Source organism: Moschus berezovskii, chromosome 6 (assembly GCF_049115385.1).
Source record: "Moschus berezovskii isolate FMDL1 chromosome 6, NW_MosBer_1.0, whole genome shotgun sequence".
Lineage (NCBI taxonomy): Eukaryota > Metazoa > Chordata > Mammalia > Artiodactyla > Moschidae > Moschus > Moschus berezovskii.
Window position 1 is genome coordinate 40,095,340 of NC_142465.1, and position 26,493 is coordinate 40,121,832.

General features: G+C 37.8%; 1 protein-coding gene across 1 annotated transcript in view; it reads left to right on the forward strand.

Moving 5' to 3' along the window:
• Nucleotides 1–26,493, forward strand: part of NELL2 (neural EGFL like 2) — a 400,566-nt gene that overhangs the window by 349,790 nt on the left and 24,283 nt on the right. The window contains exon 16 of the mRNA XM_055394732.2: nucleotides 23,084–23,224. Within this exon, the coding sequence (XP_055250707.1) occupies nucleotides 23,084–23,224 (141 nt within the window). The remainder of the gene's footprint in view (nucleotides 1–23,083; nucleotides 23,225–26,493) is intronic.

Consider the following 26,493-nt stretch of genomic DNA (forward strand, 5'->3'; position numbering starts at 1 on the left):
ATATCTGACCATGTGACACCATTTCATGGCCATTGTGTCCTGCGGTGCTGGGAAGGCTCATTTCCAGGTCTAGGGAAGATTCCACGGATGGGCCACTCAGTGTGCTAAAATTGGACCAGGCCTTGCAAGTAGCAAAAGTCTCTGGACCACTGCCTTACTAGCCTCTTGGTTCAGGAAAATATTCCTTCTTGTTGCTTCTTCCCATATCTAGAGTCACATCATTACAATCATTGATCTCATATGGAATTGCATATCAGCATTATATCACAGGCTTGGTCAAACATTTGTTAAAGAAATAATCTTCTGAAACAAGTGACATAGAAAATAATATAGCTATCCGTTCCGTTCCGTTCTGTCGCTCAGTCGTGACCGACTCTTTGCGACCCCGTGGACTGTAGCCTACCAGGCTTCTCCGTCCATGGGATTCTCCAGGCAAGAATACTGGAGTGGGTTACCGAGCTAGCAGTTATTAGTAAAGTCATAAGTAATGATTATAAGTCAAGAACTTTCATTACATAAAATCTGGTATACCCCAAGTCATCTGACTTCATTTGTTAAATGACTATCAGTATAGCCTGGTGTTAATCTCTTGGTTGTACATTATGGAGCATCTGATCTTTATCTGAAGATTGGCTATTAAGATAAGCCTTAGAAATAAATTTAGAGTGTCCTTTTTAATAACTTAATTAAATTTTTAGCAATATCCTGTAACAAGGAACTGTCTCAGCAGTGAGTCTTAGTAAACACTAGACCTTAATTAACAAAACTAGAAACTTAGTTTAACAATTTACAAAACTTAATATTTCAGTTCAGTTCAGTTCAGTCGCTCAGTCGTGTCCGACTCTCCGCGACCCCATGAATCACAGCACGCCAGGCCTCCCTGTCCATCACCAACTCCCGGAGTACACTCAAACTCATGTCCACAGAATCGGTGACGCCATCCAGCCATCTCATTCTCCGTCGTCCCCTTCTCCTCCCGCCCCCAACCTTTCCCAGCATCAGAGTCTTTTCCAGTGAGTCAACTCGTCGCATGAGGTGGCCAAAGTATTGCAGTTTCAGCTTTAGCATCAGTCCCTCCAATGAACATCCAGGATTGATCTCCTTTAGAATGGACTGGTTGGATCTCCTTGCAGTATAGTGATTTTTTATTATGGAGGCATTAACCCTGTAGCCAGGAAGGCTTTAACCCATCAAATAAAAATGAGGTTTGTCAGGGAGCTGGGAAAAGCCAAGTGGCCGTCTTGGATTTTCCATAGCCCTGACTCTGATCGTCAGCTATTGTTTACCCATTTTTAATTTTTCAGTTTAGGAGTAGACTGTTACCATGGTTTAAGGACATTAGGATAGCACAAGTCTAACAGAGTTTTTGTATAAGCAGAATGAGCTTTTACATGTATCATAATCTTAAATAACATTCATTTACTTTATTAAAGTAACAAAAGATTTTAAAAACAAATATGAATCATTTAAAGGCAAAGAAATTAATAATCTGTTATTGAAAGATTCATTCTAAGAAAACTTTGTTTTCTTAATGTAGAGAGTAGACTTTATAAATTTCAGTTTGTTACCAGTTTACCAGATAGCAAACAAACAAAATTTATCAGTTAATCTTAGAAAAGTCTTTTCCATAAACCTTGAAGAACTAGCAGTATTTTTCTGAAGGCATGAGAGTGAAACCATACAAGGCATGTTTAAAATCTAATTAAATTATAATTTACAAAGTAGCCTGGTCATTGCTGTAACTTGTAACATTTGACAACATTTTACCAGGACATATTAGATTTTCATGAATTTTACATAATTTCTAGGATATAAGTACCATCACCCATACAGTATAACCTGAGAAGACTTATCACTCCAACAATATTTCCTATGCAATTTAACATGTCAGATGAACTCAGGTAGTTTAATAGCTTTTTGGGAGGTCTCAGGGCCCTCTGAAGCATCCCAGAGTCAGCTAGAAGTCAAGCTATTTAGGCAGTTTTGTCAATAAATATCAAAAGGGTTTACAACACTCAGTCAGATAGAATCATGTAGATCACTGTGAAATAATATATTCATTTAGCCAAGGTAACAAAGAAGATTTCAAAGTAAACATAGAACAGATCACTTCAGAGGTAAAGAAACTTAAAATGCATTATCAAAGGCAGTTCAACATCTTAAGAAAACTTTTATCTATACATAGAAACTCTTTCTTTGGGGTCTACTTTCCATCAAACCTTCTTATCACTTTCTGTACCCATTTGTTTTAGCTTCATTTTCATACCTTCTTTACTGAACATACACATCTTACTTCCCTTAAGTGGGGACCTTGGTGTCCCATACTGTGGGGTCTATAAAGGAAGATTCAGAGGCACAAAGGAGGAGTAGAGGTAGGGTCGGTAAAGTGACGGAACAGAGGGAAACCCCTGGTGGCGCCTCCTGGGAGCCAACTCTTGAGTGAGAAGGCTGCGGAGAAGGCATTGAAAGTGTTAATGAGGGAGTGGTTGGGGAAGCTGGGAAGAGGGAGTTGAGAAAGTAACAGAAGTGGAAGGTGGGGCCCCGTCAGGTCTTCTGGAGGAACCGTGAGGGCGGAGTTTGCCTTCCTCAGCTGCTGGCGCTGTGCCAAGCTGCGAGAGCTGAGGGCTCCCAAGGCTGCTTGCACGGAGTCGGGAGCGGAGTTTTCCTCGGTCTGTGTGGACCGTTTTGGTTGTTTTGGCTGGCGGCGAGGGGCCAGAAGGGGAAAGGGAAAGAAGGATTTGGTGGTGGGGGGGGGGAGATATAGGGGGAGGGGCGGGAGCACAGCAGCCAAAAAGCCTGTACATAGGGCACCTCAGACCACTTTCCCGTCTTTCGACAGCAGTTATCTAAATCATGGAGGATATTAAAATCAAAAGTCCCCACTGAAGGCCATTGGGAGCCATTGTCAAGAGAATATTGGGGCCAGGCTTCAGAGCAAAGGAAAATCAACCGCTCTCGGAGGATATCTTGAGAGAGATGTAAAGTCTTAAGGTTGGCCAAGAGGCATTCTAGAGGAGTAGACCAACCCTGGTCAGGTTTGGAAGCGGCTGTCCCCATGGCAAGTGAAGGAATTGAGGCTCAGCGGTAAATCAATCAGGCGTCCCCAAGAGATTTAACACCCCAGCAAGGAGGGTCACTGCAGCTGAAAATGTCTCTGAGATCAACTGGTGCCGAGGAATTGGAAGGGCAGCCACAGCCAAAATGGACGTTTCCAAATCCGAGGAGCAGGCCTGGCCTGCGAGAGGGAGCCAGACACAGCGCTGTGATTTTCGGAACGGGCCTGGCCCGCAAGGGACTGGACTCCCTAGGATTGCTCACCAAAAGGGAGACCCGCCCCAAAACCCGATGCAGGAGACTTACCCCATATCCTGTCAGACGGTTGAACAGTCTTAGCGAGGTGTTAGATCAGCCCAGGGCGTGGGTCGGGCCGGAGGGAGCCACAGGCCCTGTGGCCGGTGGGGTGGGCTCTCACCTCAAGCCCCACACTGGGCGCCAAATGTAAGGTCGAAACGGCCCAATGATGTTAAACAAAAGAACCCAAATGCCAAATAGATAATGTAACAGGCTTTAATGGTTGCGCACCCCCGGGTGGAACCCCAAGACCTAACAAGGCGAGGTCAGGAAGTCTGCACTGAACAAAGGCAAGAGGCAATTTATATAACTTTAGGCAAGATTTGAAGTGGTGGTCTCTCATAGGTCAGTTAGCCAGGGGGCGAGACTGGGTTGGTTGCCCGGTCTGCTCAAGGTTGTGCTGATGCAGAGGAATAATTCTTGTTGTTTCTGGGCAGAATGCTGTTTCTGGACAGGAGGTTAGGAGGGGGAGGTTAGGAGAGGGTTGATCTCTACCAGGAACTGATACCTCAAGGACACTCTAGCAATAGGGGAGGGAATGAGGGAACAGAGCACAATAGTCAGCCTTTTTCTGCCAGTGGGAAGAAGAGAAGCGGGGAAGGGAAGAGGCCAAAATGGCCACCGAGGTCCGACCTTACCGTCTGACTCTATTTTATTCAAGATAACAAGAGATTAAATATGTGAGTAGAAAAATTTTTAGCCAGCGAGGTAGAATTCATCAATTAATTTTCCCTGCGTGTCTAATAAATTTCACTTTTGTAGTTAAGTTAATTTCTTTTGTTCTCTAGGCACAGGAGATATTAGAGTGGAAAGAATTACAGAGGCTATCTTTATGGTTTAGAGCGAGCATGCCACCAGAGCATAAATAAAGGTGATTTAACAGAAGTTTTCCCTGTTTTTTAATGATCTGCAGTAGGAAATGAGAAGTCTAGACTGCTTAATTTTATAGTTTGCATTGCAGCTATTTTTATTCATTATCTTTGAAATGGTTTCAGTTAAAATGTAGACAAATTTAATATTTATGCTTTAGCTTTAAAGTCCCAAATTTAAATTTCAGAGCAGTTATTGTTAGTGTAGTTCTTAAAGAAAGTGTTGGTTAGTTGAAAATAAAATGGCAGCTCTCAGTATATATCATATTCTTTAAGCCATGTAAAAAAATTAGATTACTTAATCTTTTAAGTCAGCCTCCCTGATATTTTTTTTCTTTGTTTTTAAAGTCCAAAAGTCCTTCTTGTTTTTGGTTTACTCATTGTGAGTTAAAGTTTGAAAGACCATTGCTTAAGTTATGTTCTTAAATTCACTCCAGAATCATTTCCTTTTATAAAAATATAATTGATACATGAGACAAGGTGCTCAGGGCTGGTGCACTGGGATGACCCTGAGGGATGGGATGGGGAGGGATGTGGGACGGGGTTCAGGATGGGGAACACATGTACACCCATGGCTGATTCATGTCAATGTATGGCAAAGCCAATACAATATTGTAAAGTAATTAGCCTCCAATTAAAATAAATAAATAAATTCTAGAGGAAAAAATATATATATAATTGCTTAAATAAGTCCATTTCATTAATGGTCTTTGAAATGCTTTCAAACACTCATATATCAATCCAGATGCCTCCTACTCATGACTCAGTCCTGTTTGTTAAGTTTGAATTCATCAGAGTTCAACAGTTATTTACTGAGGCCCACTGTACACCAGACATATTCTAGAAACAGTGGGATTCAAAAATGGATGATGCAAAATTCAGGCCCTCTGAGGACTGACATTTAGAAACAACCAATTGTCCATCACTGGATGAATTTATAAAGAATATGTGATACATATATACAGTAGAAAATTATTCAGTCATAAGAAAGAAGGAAATCCTGTCATTTGTGAAAACATGGATGGACCCTGAGGGCATCATGCTAAGTGAAATGTCAGACGTGAAAAGACAGTACTGTTTGATGTCACTTACATGTGGAATCTAAAAAAGCCAAATGCACAGAAGCAGAGAGTGGATTGGTGGTTATCAGGGCTAAGGGTTGGGAGAAATGGGGAGTCATTGGTCAAAGAGTACAAATTTCCAGCTAGAAGATGAATATGTTCTGGGAATCTACTGCATGGCATTGTGATTACAGTTAATCATACTGTATTATACATTTGAAAGTTGCTAAATCTTATGTGTGTTCTCATCACAAAAATAGAAATAGAATTTACGTGACATGATGGCAATGTTAGCTTAGCTATGGTGGTAATCATTCTGCAACATAAGTGTACCAAATCAATATGATATATACTTTAGACTTATACAATATTATATACCAATTATGTTTCTATAAATCTGGAGTGCAAAAAGTCTAACAGATTCTCAGCCGACTGTGGTAAACTCAACAAGTCCAGCAGGAGAACTGGAACCCAGGGAATTTGGAATGGTTTCCCTGAAGACCTGAGAACAGCCTTGTAAATATGATTCAGATGAGTCCAAGAAGAGAATATGTACCCCAGGAAAAGGAAATCTTGTAGGCAAAAGCATGGAGACGGAAGAGTCCAGTTCATGTGCAGGGAAGGGGAGGGCCGGTATGAGTCTTGGAGCAAGCAATCTATGGAAGGGCGACCACAGGAGATGAGAATAGATGGCCTTGACATCTTCTTAAGACATTAGTTTATGAGGGTGCATAACTACTCTTCCAATCCATCCTGGTTTTATTTATAAACTCTATACTCTTTTTGTAAATCTTTTCAAATTATGAAAGTAATGCATATTTAATTTTTAAAATTTATATTGAATTATAGTTGCTGTATGGTATTATATAAGATACCATATTATATAAGAACAATGTTTTTAAATTATAAAAGCGATATATATTTAATTTTATAAGATTTATAAAATGAAGAAATACACAAAATAAAAATAATCTGTAATGTCACCAATTGGAGGTAACTGCTATCTTATTCAAAATGAAATACACATTTACATACTGGAATAATATTTTCTTCATAATTTTAATCCTTCTTTTTTATATGACATTAATCATATTTTTCATATCATTAATGATTTTCAGAAACATCATTTTAATAAGCTGTATAGCATTCCATTTTATGCATGTGTCATAATTTAATTACTCCCTCATCATTGTGCTTTTAATCATTCATTATCTTTGCTCCAGCAGCTTAATACCAAGCCAGTGTAGATAAAACTAGACTCCCCGTTACTTCTATTGTTGATTGATGCACTGAAACTACTAGGGCAGATCTTGCCAAACTGCTTTACAACATTGAATCTCACCTCTAAGCAGCAGGATGAATTCCAGAGAAACACATGCGCTTCCATAGAAAACAAGTAGCTATGGCAGCTCTGCTTGTGTAAGGATTGTTTTTCCTTTAGGTTCCTACATATCATTTCTCCAGTTACTGTGTTTTTTTAAAGTTTAAGTGTGTGTGTATGTGAACAGTGGTATGATGGTGTGCTGGAAATGGTAGTGTAATGGTATTTTGTTGCCAAATGAAATACCCGACACTTAATAGCCAGGCGGCTGTCAGTTATCTTTCCCTCTCCTATGCTCAGTCTCTCTGTCATGTTTAACTCTTTGTGATTCTGTGGACTGTAGCTCACCAGGCTCCTCTGTCCATGGGATTTTCCAGGCAAGAATAATGGAGTGGGTTGCCATTTCCTCCTCCAGGAGATCATCACAACCCAGAGATCAAACCTGCATCGCTTGCATCTCCTACATTGGCAGGCAGATTCTTTACCTCTGGAACCACCAGTCCCTTATTTATTTCAGATAATCATAAAAGTGTGGTCTAACAGACTTTTTTTCTTTTTAAAATGCATTACTCAAATACAGAATTAGGCTGAATCAAGCACTCAAGATTGGAAACCCTTTGATCTATCATTTGGTGTTGCCTTAGGGAATCAAATCTAATTGTACAACTAATCTAACTATCATGAAGAAATGGTTTATTAAAGTGAACAAAAAATATAATTAGTCTGGAAGAAGTTTGATTAAGTGACAACGTATTGACAGGACCAAGAAGTGGCCCTCAGCCTCTGTGGTTTGGGAGCACCATAAAAGAGTAAACCTATGTTTAAGAAACCCAAAGGCTGTTTCGTATAATTATAATTGGAAGAAGTTATTGCTTTGCTCAATTACTTCCTTTCTGGTATTTTTTTCCTTCAGTTATCAATGTGGGAGAGCTGTGATGTTTCATTACTGGCTGAGAATCCTGTATCAAGCTAATGGGTGTTTTAATAGAGATGGAAGCAGTTGTTATAATAAAATGATGTGAAAGAAGATAGTCTATCAGAGATCTGACACTTGCTCAAAGCCAATAGAAACCATCTATCAGTACATTTCTTGTTTAGGACCCACTCAGAGCTCTATCTGATGACTTCTCATTCAGATATGTGGAAATTGTAGTGTTCCATTTCTTTATTTATGGCATCAGTGAGCTCATTTCACTCAAAGCAATATTTCTCCTGATATAAATTTGTCAGGTAGTTCTCTAATAAATACAGAGTAGCTATTTTGACTGTCATCTTACCTTTCTTGGCATGCCATTCAAAACCTTTTTTCTGAATAACTGGTGAGTTCATCAAAATGCATAAAGCCTTTTGTAGTGCTATGTTAATAATTAGAAAGTTTGTGGTAGATTACTACACAGAAACACTCCAGCTATCTTATTCTTACTGGACAGTTTGAGAAATCAGCTTCCTTTTTCTCCTTCTGGAAATAATCTCAAAATCAAGTAGGCAGTCTAATCCTTGCTTTTAGAAAGTGGCTGAGGGAAACATAGGAGTTAAGAGTGTTCTAGTTTTACTCTGTTTTAAAGCGATCTACTCATTATTATAGAGCCAGCAGTTCATATTATCTTGGGAGCCTAACTATAATATCATCTAATGTATGAAAAAAAGCATGTCTATTTTAAAAGTAACAAAATCACTGCAGATGGTGACTGCAGCCATGAAATTAAAAGACACTTGCTCCTTGGAAGAAAAGCTGTACCCAACCTAGACAGCATATTAAAAAGCAGAGACATTACTTTGCTGACCAAGGTCTGTCTAGTCAAAGCTATGGTTTTTCCAGTAGTCATGTATGGATGTGAGAGTTGGGCCATAAAGAAAGCTGAGTGCTGAAAAATTAATGCTTTTGAACAGTGGTGTTGGAAAAGACTCTTGAAAGTCCCTTGGACTGCAAGGAGATCTAACCAGTCCATCCTAAAGGAAATCAATCACGAATATTCATTAGAAGGACTGATGCTGAAGCTGAAGCTCTAGTATTTTGGCGACCTGATGTGAAGAACTGACTCATTTGAAAAGACCCTGATGCTGGGAAAGATTGAAGGGAGGAGGAGAAGAGGATGACAGAGGATGAGATGGTTGGATGACATCACTGACTCAATGGACATGAGTTTGAGCAAGCTCCAGGAGTTGGTGATGGACAGGGAAGCCTGGCATGCTGCAGTCCGTGGGGTCGCAAAGAGTTGGACATGACTGTAATGACTGAGTGACTGAACTGAACTGAACTTGATTACAATATAATAAATGAATAAATGTTTTAAGTAATTCACTAGCATTTATAGGAATAAATCTGGAAGTTTTTGTTCAGCCGTGTTTTTACTTCAGTGGCTTAGATTTTAATGATCAGAGTTTCAATGTCTCTTTCCTGAATTCACATATTTCTTCATCTGTATTCTTCCTACAGGACTCATCTCTATCTTGTATCTGAAACACTTGTGCTAATGCTCCATCTTGTTTATTAGCCTATGAGCTCTTGAGTATGCTGCCAGAATGACTAGCATGTTGTCTATGAGAGACTTTTGGTCTGTATTTGTCAAGTGAATGAATAAGTCTTCTAAGTCTCACACATTAAGCTTAGCTCCCCTGTAAAAGGGATAGAACTGGCAAGATTTTTAAATTTCTAGGAGTTTCCAAAATTCCATTTTATTAAACACTTTGTTCAATTTGCTGCTAATGCATCAGAGAGAGTTTCAATTCTGTATTAAACTAGAAGTATCAGTTATGATTATATTATCCACATGCTTCCAGTCCTCATATCTTTCTCCAGAGCTTCTGGCTCATTTTTCTTTTCATCTAGATATCACTGCTAGCAAAACTGTTATCCTATTATACTCAACATTTTAAAGATGAGGGTTTCTGAATGTTCTTTAAATGTATTTTTATGTACATGAAAGAAAATAGATACCTGGTTAAAAAATCAAACATACAGCTTGAAAAGCAATAGCTCCCCTGACTCACTTTCTGCTTACCTTCTATCAGTTTTTCTAAGATTAGTTCCTCACCTGAGCAACAAATCAGAAAATGGCCAGAGAGACTAATTTCTCAGATCTCCCAAGGAATGCACATAACTAGTACCATACCTGCTATATGGGGGAGAATTTATAATTTATAAATCATTTATAATCATTTATAATTTACTCAGGATGCCTTAGGGCATTAGAACTTAATTCTCTCGTGAAAGTCCAGTTGAGACAAAGTGCTAGAGGGGACTGCTTTCCTATTCTACTAATATGTTTATACAGTGCTTTAATTGGTCCATTTTATACATTATTAGTAGACGTCTTGTATGATAGATGATGATTTACCTACCTTGTACCACTGCCCATCTATATTCCCTTTAAGTTACCTTTTTAGCCTTCACCAGTATATGTTTTCGCCTTCATTTCTTGTTTTATCTACTAAAGATAGTTGTTTTTTTTTAATTTCCTATTTCCAAATAGAGTTATATTCTGAGCTATGAGTGGACATGAAGTTTTTAGGAGCAGTATTCAACCCACTACAGGTAGTTTTCAGTATATTGGTGGTGTTTGAGTATTTAAAGCGCTAGTATTAGATGAAATCATTAAGAAGTTAGTAGATGGAAAATAAAATACCTGAGAATAGATCTCTAAGGAACTGAAACTTTTGGAGATTGAGAAGATAGGAGCTGCAAAGAAGACCAGATATAGAGGCAATGAGGTCAAAGAACTAAGACAGGACTATATCCCTGCAAAGTGAGAGGTCTTAGGAGAGGGTGTGAACTACTGACTGGTCTTTTTCTACCTGGATTTAGTCCTTTATTTTATTGCATTACATCATCAGTAACATCTTTTAAAAAATAGTGCATGGCACAAAAACTTTCTAAGAAATTATGTCTTACAATATATTTATCTTGCTTTTATAGGTATTTAATAGTTTTGCCAAGCATAGAATTCTAGGGTCAAAATCATTGCTTTCCTGTCTTATCACAGTGAGAAGTGTGATGCTAGACTTACTCTTATCCCTTTATGTGTAACCTGAAGGTTGTACATAAGGGTTATCTCCCTTCTGGAAGATATTAAGATTTATATTTTGTACTTATTGTGAAATTTCACAATGTGAGTTTAAACATGAGTCTGTTTAATTCATTTGAGGTGGTGTTGTATATGGAGTCAGGGTTTGACCTCTGCAACTGTAGTATCTGGATTCAAGTAGCTGATCTCTCAAGTCTTACATTGCATTTTTTAAAAAAATTTCAACTATTCATATTTTTAATTTCCAAGAAATTAAATCTTCCAAGGAAAGATTGGGAATTTTCTAAGGAACTAAATCTCCTTCTTATTCTTTGACTATTCCTTTTAATAACACTGTATCCCTTATGAATGAAATATTCTTCCAAATCTATCAGAAAGCATTAACTAGAAATATTTTAAGTTGTGTTCTGTTTATTATCTCTATTTCCTTCAGGGTCAGTTTTTATGCTGGTATATCTTGGTTATTCTGTTAAATATTATAGTCTTTTCTCAAGTATTTTGTTCTCCTTGATTTCATGATAATGTTTAAGAGTGAATTTTTAAATAAAACAGTATTGTTTGACCGTCAATATGAAGATAAAATTTTTTGACCAACAGAGTTATTAACTGAGTTAAAAAGATGCCACTTTTTATACTTTGAACTCTAAACTCTAAAATGCAGGATAATTTGTTACAAAGGATAATTCCTACATTAGCTACTTAGTTTCCTCCACACATTATATTTATTTTCCTTACAGAAGAACCATCCATTCTGGCTGTGGGGGTAATTGCTTTCTTTCAGCTGTCCTCTTAAGGTGGGAGGAGGTAGTTGGGTTGATTATTCATCGGTAGACCTTTAATTAACTCAGAAATTTCTTAAATTTGCTTCTTTTATTGATGGTGTTTTACTTTTTGCCTTTATTTACATGTTTCTTTGTTCCTTTAACATAATGTTTATAAGATTAGGAGGAAGAGATTTAACAATGTTTTTAATCTTTCATCTTTAATTAGAAGTTTTGATGTACCCTTTTTGTTAAAAAATTAATAATATATGTTATATATTTTAAATACACCATTACATTTATATTGTATCTTATAAATGTAGTGAACATATTTTTTATACCAGTTCTACTCCATTTAATATGATAATGAATTTTTTGACATAAATATTTGAAGTAGGATGAGAAATTGTCATCTTATCTTGTTATTGTATCTTCATGAATGCTTTTAAGCTACCTCCCCTGGTGTAGTTCCCCCTGATCTTGCAGGACTGAAAAGGTGACATGCTGAGCTTGCCACTTAGTTACTTGATGTTACAAATAGATCATTCAATCACTCAGTAAATACTTCTGAACCTCTATGTATCCAGTACTTTGCTAGACGTTAGAGAAAAAAACAAAAACAAAAACACACACAGACGCAGTCTGCCCATATTTACAGACATTATTTTAAACTATTGTAATATTAAGGAAATTTGAGGCATGAAAACAATTTATCATACCTTGATTGTGTAGTGTTTACATATCAAAACTCATGAAATTGTTGATCATCTTTTGTATATAAATGTTACCTCAATATAGATGGTTTTAGGTGTGAGGAAATAATACGTGTACCATAATGAGTATAGTTAATAACACTGTATTGTATAACAAAAATTTTCCGAAAGACTACAGTTTCAATGTTCTTACCAAAAATTAAATCTGTGAGGTGATGGATATGCTAATTAACTCAATCAGAGACTCCTTTCATGCTTTATACTGATATTAAATCATCATATTTGTACACTTTATATTATCATTTTATTTGTGAGTTACACCTTAATAAAGTGAGGGGGGATAATGTTAGTCTTAATAAAATGAATACCAGTAAAATATCCATTTAGGAATAAGCCCAGGTGAAATATATAGAAGACATCCTTTTAAAAACCCATGAAGACCATAAAAGCTATAAAAATCATTAGAGAAAGAGGAAATGCATCATGTACATGGATTAAAAGATTCAATAATGTAAAGAATCAGTTCTCCCGAAATCAATCTATAGAACCAATTCAGACTTCCCCTCACCCTATTTTTTGTTTTGTTGTGGATTTTTTGGTGAAAAATTCACAAACTGATAAATAGGAAACTCAAAGAGTCAAGATAATTTTGAAAAGTGAGCAAAAAGTTAGGGAGGAATACCTATTATGAGCTAGGCACTGTTTCTCCTGTGAGGAAAAGCTATTAGAAGATTACTTAACAGCAGTAGTCAGCAGCTAACTATTCAGAAATAGAGAGTATTACTTCTAGGTCAAAAACAGAAAACTCAGAGAGGTTTAGTGAAATACTCAATGTTACACAGTTAGCACACCAAAGAGCTGAAATTCACTCACATTAGGATATATTATGAGACATCTCCGAGTATAGGCTGTTTCTGGTTGGCCAAGTGTTGGTCTTCAGAGGCAGCCTACAGTGAGAGAAAGAGCAATGGACTTGAAGAGTTCTGGTCTGTGGTTTGACCTTGGGCAATGCATTTGCTTTCACTGCTTCTTTGTCTATGACATAGGGATAGGAATAGTTCACATAGCTGTTGTGACGCCTAAATGACATAATGAAAAAATGATATTATGCTTAAGAGCAGTCATTGGCTTCCTAATTATGAACTGTAAAGTAATTAAAGTAATTTTCACTAAATCTCCAATGTTATCATCCAACTTATGAAAAGAATTTTAGGATTTTCAAAGTTATTTACATATATCATCATTTTACTTTTAAAAAGTTCACATGAGAAAATTAGCCTTCTTATGAAATTTTGGACAATATTTTATTATATATTCAAATCTGACATAGTTGTAAAAAACAATGCAATACTCAAATGAGTTTGCTTTCCTTGAGCGCTCACATCTGAATGTTGAAAGCAGACTCCCCAGAAACTCAACAAAAGACAGAAGGAAATGACCTTTTGATTAAAAAAAAAAAAAAACTGCTGCAGATAATCTGAAAAACAAATAATCCACATGTGGGTAATCAAGAGTTGATTAATTGTTTTGAGGATGTTTAATTGCCTATTGTTTATCAATATAATTTAACTACTAGTGCATAGGATAGTGACATAAATAGTCCAAGCACTATTTTTAATGAGAAATGATATCAGGTTTTTATTAATAATAAACACTTTGAAACACAGTACGCTCATTATTTGACTTTGCCATTAAAAATAGCTTTGGATTTTAAAAAAATATTTTTTTTTCTTTTGTATAGGGTAGCAACTTAAACTAATGATTAGGATCTGTTTTAGATATAGCTGGTTCTAGATATTTGCACTTTATATTGTTCTGAGGTATGCTGTTATAGTAGAAACAACTGTTATCATGCATGAGAAGGCTTTGTTTATCATTCAAGTGTCTCATTTTATAACTACATTTAATTTTACAAAGAAATGATTTGTCACTTTCTGAAGTGACCTTCTAAATGCTGATATCAAAAGCCATTTTCATTTGGCTACCTCTGAAGCCAGTGTTCTGGCTTCAGAACATAGGAGGCACCAAGTCTTATGTCACCATACCTGAGGGAGATGAAAAAAGCAAGATACTAGTATCTGTGAACTTTTTTTTATTCATACAGTTTCTTTTCTTGTTTTTCGCCTGTTGGTTTATTTATTATTTTTTTTAGGGTGCAATTATTTTTATTTTATTTTTTTCTTTTTGTATGTCTTTGTTTCCTTTATTTTATTTTTTTTTACATTATTGTATTGGTTTTGCCATACATTTACATGAATCTGCCCCGGGTGTACATGTGTTCCCCATCTTGAACCCCCTCCCTCCTCCCTCTCCATCCCATCCCTCTGCTTATCATTTGTTGGTTTATTTTTACTTATTTTTATTTTTTTAATTAAAAAGTCAATGTTTATTAACGTTTCATATCTTTACGATAAAATCACAATAGACATATTTCTAGGTAGATATATCCACGTGTGCGTGTGTGCTCAGTCACTCAGTCGTGTTCCATTCTTTGTGATCCTGTTGCAGGAAGGGAGACCCCTTCCAGGGAGTGAAACTGGGCTCTTGTCTAACACTCAGAAGTGAATTGTCTAAGGAGACACATGTGCTGACAAAGCAAGAGATTTTATGGGGAAAGGGCACCCAGGCAGAGAGTAGTAGGGTAAGAGAACCTAGAACTGCTCTGCCACATGGCTCACAGTCTTGGGTTTTATGGTGATGTGATTAGTTTCTGGGTTGTCTTTAGCCAATCATTCTGACTCAGTGTCCTTTCTGGTGGTGCATGCCTTGTTCAGCCAAGATGGACGCCAGCAAGAAGGATTCTGAGAGGTGGTTGGACATGTGGTGGTTCCTTTTGACCTTTCCCAAACTCTTCCAGTTCCGTGTTCCTTACCGGGACCTCCTGTCTTAAAACAACTCATGTAAATGGTTACTATGGTGCCTGGCCAGGGTGGGTGGTTTCAGTCAGTGTGCTTTCCCTAACAACTCCCCCCTGAGAGACGTCATACTCAAGATACTTCTTGGGAATTGGGGTGGAGGTATCTTTCTTCTGTAACTTCTTCCTGCTGTGCATGGGTATAGGCCTGCCTAGCAGAGCAGAAGTCTCTCTCTACCTGATCTAAGTCAAGGTATTCTTTGCCTGAAACCAGCATTCACTCTTGTAATAACTGCAGTTTAGCTTGAAGCTATTGGCTCCTCTAAGAGATGAAATAGACATGGGCCAAACAGGAGACCTAACAGAATGGTCATTACTGGTCCCCAGAAACAGAAGGCAACATCTGGGATGAGGGCTGCAGGGTGTGTGACTTTTTTCTGATTGGTTGGTGGTGAGGCAACAGAGTGGTGCTCCAAGAATCTTGTGTTCAGCCTGAAGTTACCGTCCTCCACCTCGATGGGACCCCAGTTCTGCAGAAGAACTCAAAGAGATTGTTATGCATATTTCTTTTTTTTTTTTCAAAAGGAAGACACCTTTATTATAAATAAGGTACATTTCAACATAGCTAGTAGCACTGTAACCTGTATTGTTGAGAGTATGTTTGGCAGAACATATGAGAAGTCAATCTAAACACAAAAAACACTTCAGATGAACTTACGTCATAAATATCCAAAAAAGAGGGGATATATGGATATATTTAGCTGATTCACTTTGCTGTACAGCGGAAAGTAACATGAACATCGTAAAGCAACCACAAATGTGTGTTAGTTGCTCAGTATCCAAATATTTGGGACCCCATGGACTGTAATTAGCCAGGCTCCTCTGTCCATGGAATTCTCCAGGCAAGAATACTGAAGTGGATAGCCATTCCCTTCTCCAGGCGATCTTCCAACCCAGGGATCAAACCCAGGTCTCTTGCATTGTGGGTGGATTCTTTGCTGTCTGAGCCACCAGGGAAGCCCAACTATACTCCAGTAAAAGTTTTAAAAAATAAAATAAAATTTGTAACATGATGTAAGAGAAGTTAAAAACAAAATAAATGGATTCTGAAAGTTTAAAACAATCTTATTGAGGATCTAAGAACTTTGAAAAATCATTTTAAAAAGCCAAAACAGTTAGGATTGTCGTATACATATACAATGCACACATTTGACAAATTAACACATTTAGCAGAAAAGCATACAGTGTAAACTAGGCTGGCCACATTTTTAATGATTATGTAGTGGGTTTCCATTTGCTTCTCCAGAGGATCTTCCCGACCCAGGGATCAAACCCAGATCTCCCGCATTGTGGGCAGACGCTTTACTGTCTAAGCCACCAGGGAAGTCCTTAAAACATATGTACTTTCTAGAAAATCTATCCCCACAGAGCTTCCATTTTATTTTCTAAGTCGATTTTGATCCCTGGAGTATAACGGCTATTTGTGACTGCTATTGGAGAGCTAAACAATTTTTGGATTTTAGATTCTCTGCGCTCTGGGACAGCATCTTAATATCATCACTAGCTGACTGTTCTAAAAGTAGCTGCTGAAAAAGTTCTAAGTGTTCCCAAAGAACTACAAACTAGTTCCTTCCTAAGACAGAATATGTAATGAAGTCATAGTTTTTCATAAAATTTATTTTTAGTTTTTTATATAATGTACCTGCAGAGTGTAAAATTAGGGCCCTTATAATCAAGAATAAATCATATGACCTATACATGCTGTATTGATCTTTTTGAATACAGTTGGAAAGTAATTTGTTCAAACTTGGGGGTTCTTATAATAACTTTTTCTCCCCTAGGTCTGCTATTCTCTGTGTTTCTAACTCAATAATATGAAGTTTTGTCTTTAACTGACCTAAAGAAATACCAAAGAAATATATTATTTGATTTTTTTTGCTATTTTCTGTTAATATATGATATGTAAAGCATGATATGTACGATTCTGAAAATGCACACAGTATGTGCATTTAGATATTCTAACTCACAGTAATATTTAAATTTGTGTATAGATAAAAGTCTATTTAATTCTTAAGTGGCGGATCAGATTTCAGTTCTTATTAAGGTTTACAGAGTAACTAACAGCATACATACCATCAGATAGCTTACAGTGCTGCTTGTTTTATCTTTTGCCTTTATTAGAACCATGACCCAGACAAACATACCTCCGGTTGGGAAATGCATACTTTGGCAATTCAAGCACACTTTCTTTTTCTACTGACTTTCTCCAAAGAAGAAAAGTTTTCATAAACAAATCAAAAATAACAAGAACATGAAAGTATAAAATAAAGCAATGTACGTTATCTGGCCAGCTTTACTTTGCTGTCCTAAATGGTAACAAGTATATAATTTGAGCCATGACATATGAATTGAGTATTTGATAAATTGAGTCATATTTTAAATGAATTAAGACATTTCAGTTCCTAAGGAATTACTCAGTAATTCATTCTGAAATGTGAATAATTGTTCCATGCTATATCAAAACTCGTTATTTATATGCCATCTTAATGTTTTGTCATATTCATATATTGTCTGTACCAATATGTACTTAATTTTGTTTCTGTATTCTCTCTCACTTTTAAAATTTAAATATAATTTCACTACTGTACTATTAGTATCACTTGTTATCAGTTCAGTCAGTTCAATCGCTCAGTCGTGTCTGACTCTTTGCCACCCCATGGACTGCAGCACACCAGGCCTCCCTGACCATCACCAACTCCTGGAGTTTACTCAAGCTCATGTCCATTGAGTCAGTGATGCCATCCAACCATCTCATCCTTTCGTCCCCTACTCCTCCCACCTTCAATCTTTCCCAGCATCAGGGTCTTTTCAAATGAGTCAGTTCTTCACATCAGGAGGCCAAAGTATTGGAGCTTCAGCTTCAGCATCAGTCCTTCCAATGAATATTCAAGACTGATTTCTTTTAGGATTGACTGGATGGATCTCCTTGCTGTCCAAGGGACTCTCAAGAGTCTTCTCCAACACTCCAGTTCAAAAGCATGAATTCTTCAGTGCTCAGTTTTCTTTATGGTCCAACTCTCACATTTGTACATGACTACTGGAAAAACCATAGATTACTATAAAGAGAAATAATGCAGAAACATGAAATAAGATGTTTACCTTATCGCCTAAATACCATACCAGTGGTGGCAGATGTGTCACATGTTAGGAAACACTGTCCTGTAGGATTGTAAATTCAGACTTTCATAAATTTATTTTCTTAAAACACAATTTAGATATATACTAAACCCAGTGAGGGCAGGAATTACTTCTTCATTGTTTATCCTTGTTTCCCCAGCACTTAGTACTTGACATATAACAAGTATTCAATAAGTATTGAATGGTAAATTAATGAGTGACATATATTTGCTTATTTATCTTTTAAAATACAACTTAATAGTAACAGTCAAATAATAATACTCAAATTGAATAGGCAAATGCTTTATAGCCAGCGTATGTTTCAATTCCCAGTCTTCAGGGAATATCCACTAATATACTGCATAGCATTTCTATTAAAATTTAATGGTTATAGATCAAGGAAGGCTGCTGTAATATAAACAAAGAGAAGTGGAGATGAATCAGTTTAACAGTGGTCCTGGTGATTAGAATGACTGAAAAGAGAAAATGAATGAGGAGTAAAAATTTAAATATGCATCTGTGTCATATGACCTGAGATAACCCTTGTGTTGCAGAAAGATAAAAGGGCTAAATAAAAGTGCACAAGAAATGTGAAAGTTGCTCCAGTAGAGAAGGCTCTGTTCCATTAATAGTTCCTTCCAAATCACCAATGCTAAAGAACAAATTCTTCTAAAAAAGGTACTCTAAACATCCCCCTCATGGCCTTCTTGCTATAAACTCACTTCCAAAGCTTAAATTCCAACCTGTTTTCTTTTGTTCATGCACTTAAGAAATAGCATAACCAATTTTCTGCATCACTTGGGTTAGAGGAAAAGACCATATAAAGCTGAAATGAGCATAGCATTTTAGTCCCATTTATAAATCAGAGGTTCATCAGTTAGAGAGGCCCCTGAAATACAAATAGGCTGTTTCATGAAACCTGTAAGGTTTTAGTAAACCGAAGCAGCCCACATCAGCTGTATGTCAGGAAGTTAATGGCTAGCTGATTTAACCACTAACAATTATTTTGACAATAAGAATTACTGACAGCAGGAGCTGACTCTTCAGAAGAGGAACCACAGCGACATGCCATTCATTCAGGGCTTTGAAATAATGTTAAAATTTTGCAATCATATGAAATATTTATTTTTTCGCTTATTACCTGATCTAAGACAATGGTTTGTACCTTCTTTAAGTGAAGGATCTCTGGGTTTATCAAGAAGTAAATGAGTGATGACTTTTTTTTCTCTTTTTAAAAAAAATTATTATTTTATTCAAAGTTTGTCTCTTTCAAAAGTGAACAAAGAAAAACAGAAATTTTAAAAGAAAGTGAAAGAAATATATACTTTCAGAATTTGGAATTAGATGAGACTAAGCAGACTTTATTTTTGGGGGCTCCAAAATCACTGCGGATGCTGATTGCAGCCATGAAATTAAAAGACGCTTACTCCTTGGAAGGAAAGTTATGACCAACCTAGATAGCATATTAAAAAGCAGAGACATGACTTTCCCAACCAAGGTCTGTCTAGTCAAGGCTATGGTTTTTCCCGTGGTCATGTATGGATGTGAGAGTTGGACTGTGAAGAAAGCTGATCGCCAAAGAATTGATGCTTTTGAACTGTGGTGCTGGAGAAGACTCTTGAGAGTCTCTTGGACTGCAAGGAGATCCAACCAGTCCATTCTAGAGGAGATCAGTCCTGGGTGTTCATTGGAAGGACTGATGCTGCAACCGAAGCTCCAATACTTTGGCCACCTCATGCGACGAGTTGACTCACTGGAAAAGACTCTGATGCTGGGAGGGATTGGGGGCGGGAGGAGACGGGGACGACAGAGAATGAGATGGATGGATGGCATCACCAACTTGATGGACATGAGTTTGAGTGAACTCCGGGAGCTGGTGATGGACAGGGAGGCCTGGCGTGCTGTGATTCATGGGGTCGCAAAGAGTCGGACACAACTGAGCGACTGAACTGAACTGAACTGAAGAAGCAGTGTATACTCCATTCCAGCTCAACAGTATTTACTGCCTTCTTAGTCTCATCTAACTGATTTAAAGTGGACTGTCTGGAGGGAAAGAGCTCTTAAAAGTACTTGGTCTTTCCTTCAACAGGGAAGGAAGGACGTTTTCATGATGGTCACTGCAGCAGGGAATGACACAGGTGTGGGAAACATTAAGAAAAGCCTGTTCTACCTTGACAAGTGGAATCTGCAGGCATGGCAAGGTTGTCAAGATGGATATGGCAGCAGATCATTTAGCAAGGTCTGAGGCAACCCCATGATTCTGTGATCACTCACCTAGAGCCAGACATCCTGGAATGCAAAGTCAAGTGGGCCCAAGGAAGCACCACTACGAACAAACCTAATGGAGGTGATGGAATTCCAGTTGAGCTATTTCAAATCCTAAAAGATGATGCTGTGAAAGTGCTGCACTCAAGATGCCAGGAAATTTGGAAAACTCAGCAGTGGCCACAGGACTGGAAAAGGTCCATTTTCATTCCAATACCAAAGAATACACAAACTACCACACAATTGCACTCATCTTACACACTAGCAAAGTAATGCTCAAAATTCTTCAAGCCAGGCTTCAACAATACATGAACCGTGAACTTCCATATCTTCAAGCTGGATTTAGAAAAGGCAGAGGAACCAGAGATCAAATTGCCAACATCTGTTGGATTCTAGAAAAAGCAAGAGAGTTCCAGAAAAAACATCTATTTCTGCTTTATTGATTACACCAAAGCCTTTGACTATAGATCACAACAAACTGGAAAATTCTGAAAGAGATGGGAATACCAGACCACCTGACCTGCCTCCTGAGAAATCTGTATGCAGGTCGGGAAGCAATAGTTAGAACTGGACATGGAACAACAGACTCGTTCCAAATCAGGAAAGGAGTACATCAAGGCTGTATATTGTTACCCTGCTTATTTAACTTTTATGCAGAGTACATCATGCAAAATGCCAGGCTGGATGCAGCACAAGCTGGAATCAAGGTTGCCAGGAGAAATGTCAACACTGGGATGAACCAGAAGGATGGGATGGGGAAGGAGGTGGGAGGGGGGTTCAAGATGGGGAACACATGTACACCCGGGGCAGATTCATGTCAATGTATAGCAAAACCAGTACAATAATGTAAAGTAATTAGCCTCCAATTAAAATAAATAAACTAAAAAAAATTTTTTTAAGTGAAGAACTAAAGAGCCTCTTGATGAAAGTGAAAGAGGAGAGTGAAGAAGTTGGCTTAAATCTCAACATTCAGAAAACTAAGATCATGGAATCTGGCCCCATCACTTCATGGCAAATAGTTTGGGAAACAATGCAAACAGTGACAGACTTTATTTTTTTGGCTCCAAAATCACTGCAGATGGTGACTGCAGCCATGAAATTAAGACGGTTGCTCCTTGGAAGAAAAGCTATGACCAACCTAGATAGCATATTAAAAAGCAGAGACATTACTTTGCCAACAAATGTCTCTCTAGTCAAAGCTATGGTTTTTCCAGTAGTCATGTATGGATATTGGTGAGCGCTTTTATGCTTTTAAACTATGGAGAAGACTCTTGAGAATTCCTTGGATGGCAAGGAGATCCAACTAGTCAATCCAAAGGGAAATCAGTCCTGAATATTCATTTGAAAGACTGGTGCTGAAGCTGAAACTCCCAATACTTTGGCCACCTGATGTGAAGAACTGACTCATTGGAAAAGACCCTGATGCTGGGAAAGAGTGAAGGCAGGAGGAGAAGGGGATAACAAAGGATGAGATGGTTGGATGGCATCACTGACTCAATGGACATGAGTTTGAGTAAGCTCTGGGAGTTGGCAATGGACAGGAAAGCCTGGTGTGCTGCGGTCCATGGTGTTGCAGAGTCGGAAATGACTGAACGACTGAACTGAGGCAACCCCACGCATCCAGAAACCCAGACGGTATATAAGAAGGGGACACTGACAGGCAACTCTAGGCATTCTGTGAACAAGTAAAGAGACTTGGATGAGCGTCAGATGTTCCCATTTATCAACAAAGTGCACAAGGAGAATAATGACCTCGTAACATTTGGGATTAGTAAAAAGCTACTGGAAGCAATATATTAGACTCAAGATGCATACTCTGTTTGTTTAGGTAATTTTGCAAATTTGAACCTGTGTCTACTTGTGGGAAGGAACACACAGCTGGAAGTTAGACTACCATGAATTTTTAGGTGACCTTGGTTAGATCCCATAATTTCCTTTTACCTTATTTTTTTTCCGTATGTTCAATATACTGTCTACATATCAAGATCTTTTTTGAGGGTTGAATGAGCTAATGATATTTATGAACCAATTAAAAGGTGAGATATATTTTCAAAAATCAGAAACATATTGATGCATGAATGCTATTGCCAGAGACTGGAGATTATGTTGATAGTAATAAAAGACTCTAAAATCTCAGTGATTTAAAGCAAAAAGGTCTATTTCTGTTCTCACTGTATGTAGAGGAGGACCATGCCCCATATCATCTTCACTCAGGACTCAGGTTGAACTTCAGAGCTTCTGGAAATCACTGGTCATTGTGATGGGGAAAGAATGTGTGTGAATCCACACACTGCATCTTTAAGATTCTGCCTAGAGGTGACACATATCACTCCCTAGTTGGCTTCGGGAAGTCACACGGCAATCCTAGCTGGTGTCCAGAAGAAGAGTGGGAAATATTTGGTGAGCAGCACTAATGGTTATCATAGATGCTTTTCTTTTTCCACTTTCTGCAATTGGATGACTTCGGCAACAGGGAAACTGTCTAGATGTTTCTTCTATCACTAATGCCACTACATTCTTTCTGTATAGCTGTCAACAACCAAGTAGACGTCCTTTATTTTATATTTTCTCAGTTTTAAGGATTTGCTGGCCCTGAATATTTTAGTACCCGTCTAACAGAATATTTTAGTTTCTTAGAGAGAGAGGCAACAATTGTATAACATCTCATTTGTGTTTTCTTTCCCAGACATTGATGAGTGCTCTGATGGCTTTGTTCAGTGTGACAGCCGTGCTAACTGCATCAACCTGCCTGGATGGTACCACTGTGAGTGCAGAGATGGCTACCATGACAATGGGATGTTTTCACCAAGTGGCGAATCGTGTGAAGGTCAGTATAAGGAAAAGACCTAGAGTTTAAGGTCTTGAAATTGAGACATGTTCCCTAAGACATAATTAGTTGACATTGATCTCATATTTCAGGTATTGGTGATTTTTGCTGTGTGTTTTTTACAAGTGATTGGAAACATGTTAAAATCTAACTTTTGCTTCTGAATTATAATAATTAATTGATTTGTGAATAATTAATACTTGCAACAGCAAACCAATTTTCTGTGGATACTTTGTTGAAGGATGTTTTTAGAATAAATAAACCTATACTATCAGATAAATTTTTTAATGGCAACATGTAAAAATCTGACCCAAAAAGAGGTAAAAAAACAAATGAAAGCAGGATAGAGGGAAAATGAGGTTAGAGAAAATACAGCGATGACATGGCCAAGAAAAGCATGCTACATGCTTCTCTGGGCTATTCCTGATGCATCTTTTGCCTGGCAAAGTCAGATGTTTAGTGAATGTTGCAAATAGAAGATATGGTCCGTGCTTAAAAGACGTCAATCTAATAGGAATGGAAACTCAATCAGATTATATTCAATTATTTAGTATTAATTTTGTCTTATTTTCAGTGAATTAACAATTCTGCTCTTTTATATCCACTATTGGAGAAGGCAATGGCAAGCCACTCCAGTACTCTTGCCTAGAAAATCCCATGGATGGAAGAGCCTGGTAGGCTGCAGTCCATGGGGTCACTAAGGGTTGGACACGACTGAGCGACTTCGCTTTCACTTTTCACTTTCCACTTTCACACATTGGAGAAGGAAATGGCAACCCACTCCAGTGTTCTTGCCTGGAGAATCCCAGGGACAGGGGAGCCTGGTGGGCTTCCGTCTGTGGGGTCACACAGAGTCGGACACGACTGAAGTGACTTAGCAGCAGCAGCAGCATATCCACTATTAAGGGGCATACATTTTAGAAGGTGGGCAGAATAAGCAAAGCACAGTAAATAATTGCCAAGGAAACTACCCACACCAAAAGGGTTTGGCATGGAATTGGAAAACAAAACAGACCTCAAGAAGTCTTTATTTTCTCCACTGGTGTTTACACCTTCATGGAGTAACAGCCTGAGAGAATGATGAGGCTAAAATGACACAGTCGATGAAAGCCTTGGCGAATCTAACTTAACAGTACTTGACACTTAAATGATGAGATGCCTTTTATCCTTGGGCCTCTAGAGGTTTTCACACAGAGAAAAGTGATGCAGACTTGGGTGATAGATGCCAAGTTTCCCTGTGTGCTTTGCTAACAGCTGCAGAGCTCTGGACCTTGAACAGTGTTCATCTGGATTTCTACATGGAGTGGGAATGCTGCTGCCTTACCAGGGGCTAAAACCTAGCATTTGTAAATAACCCATAGCTGTGATCTGAAGGCTTTACCTTGTGCTTATGAGAATGCCATTCAAGAAGCAGATCAAACCCTGTGACTTTGCCCTTCCCTGATAAACTATATTGCCTGATTCTATAGTATATTATCAGGAAGAAGTCTTTAATGCTGCTTTTTTAGCATTGTCTTTTATTTTAAATTTTGTACATAAACAATAAATATAAACTGATTATAAATAATTCAATCATTCAGAAATATAGAGAGCAAAGCTAAAAATGTGCCTTTATTTCATCTCCTCCTTTTTCCTGTCTTTGCTTCTTCTGCTCTAGGAGTAACCTGGGTTTAATTTTGCTTGCTTTCCCTTTCTGTGCATCAGAATGTGACTAAGAAAAATACATACCTCTGATATTATTTTACTTTACATTTGTAACTGCTTTCAGTATCTTTTAAATTTATGACCACATGTTTCAAGAGGGCTGTATTAGTTATCTCCTGATGCGTAAAAAGTAATGCCCAAAGTGTAGCCACTGAAAATAATAAATTATCTCACATCTTTTGGATAAGGAATCTATGAACAGCTTAGCTGGATGCCTCTGGTTCAGGTTTCTATTGAGGTTACCAACATCAAGTTGCTGCCCAGAGATGTGGTCTCATCTCTAAGTCTTGTCTGTGACAGGAGTGGAGGGAAAGGTAATCTGTTTCTAAGGTCACTACCAGTGCTACTGTCAGGCCTCGTTTCCTTAACCCATGAGCCACTCCGCAGGGCTGGGGGCTGGCTTCTCCTAGAAAAATCATTCCAAGAGGCAGCAGGTGCCCAAGATGGCAGCAACAGTCTTCCACAACTAAATCTCAGATATGGCATTTCACCACTTCTCCCATAGTCTATCTGTTAGAAGCCACTCAGTAAGTCCAAGGAGAGAGGATTACCGAAGAGCATAAATAGTAAATGGTGAGAATTGTTGCTGGCCATCTTGTTTAACTGCTTACTGCAAGAGCTGTCAGCATTGCCCGTTAATTTCCACTGCAACTCTCTGATGCAACCATGTCATAACTTCTCCACTCTCCTCACATCTCAGATACCACTTTCTCTTCTTTCTCTGTTAGTTACTCTGCTTCTTATTTAACTGAGAAGAGAGAAGTACTTCACTTTTCCACCAGACATATGGTATGATATACAGTAAATCAGATATATGATATACACCACCTCGCTGGTGGCTCAGATGGTAAAGAATCTACCTGCAATGCGGGAGACCTGGGTTCGATCCCTGAGTCAGGACGATTCCCTGGAGGAGGAAATGGCTACCCATTCCAGTATTCTTGCATGTGAAATCCCATGGAGAGAGGAGCCTGGTGGGCTATCATCCATAGGGTCGCAAAAAGTTGGACACAACTGAGCGATTAACACTTCTACTTCCTTCCATACAGTGAATATATAATAGTCTGGTGAAAATGACAAAACATAACGAGTGCATTCATTAAGTGTCCAAAAGTAACAGGGAAAACTAATCATTAAAATAACACATGGTACAGATGAATATAGGGAAGTAACAGATTCTGTGAAATGTCTACACAGAAAAGGCTTTTTGAGGAAATTCCATAAATACATAAAGATTAGGAAATCTTATTCTTAAAAAAAACACCCACAATTCTGTGAAGATAATTCTACAACTATCTTTCAATGGAATTTATAATGATTATCATAAAAATCTACTACTCTTTCAAAGACAGTGTGCTCTGAAGAATTCTCTTAAAAGTACTAACCTTTGTCATATAAAAGAGAAGTAAAATGCTTCTTTTTAACAACTGTCTATTTACTGCAATTTCAGTGATCTGTAGTTGTAATATTAGCATTTAGAAGGATGCCATTTTAAGACTATGGTTATATCAGATCAAGTTCCATATTTCTGTGCTGGGGGAAAAAACAAGAAGCTTTTCAATATG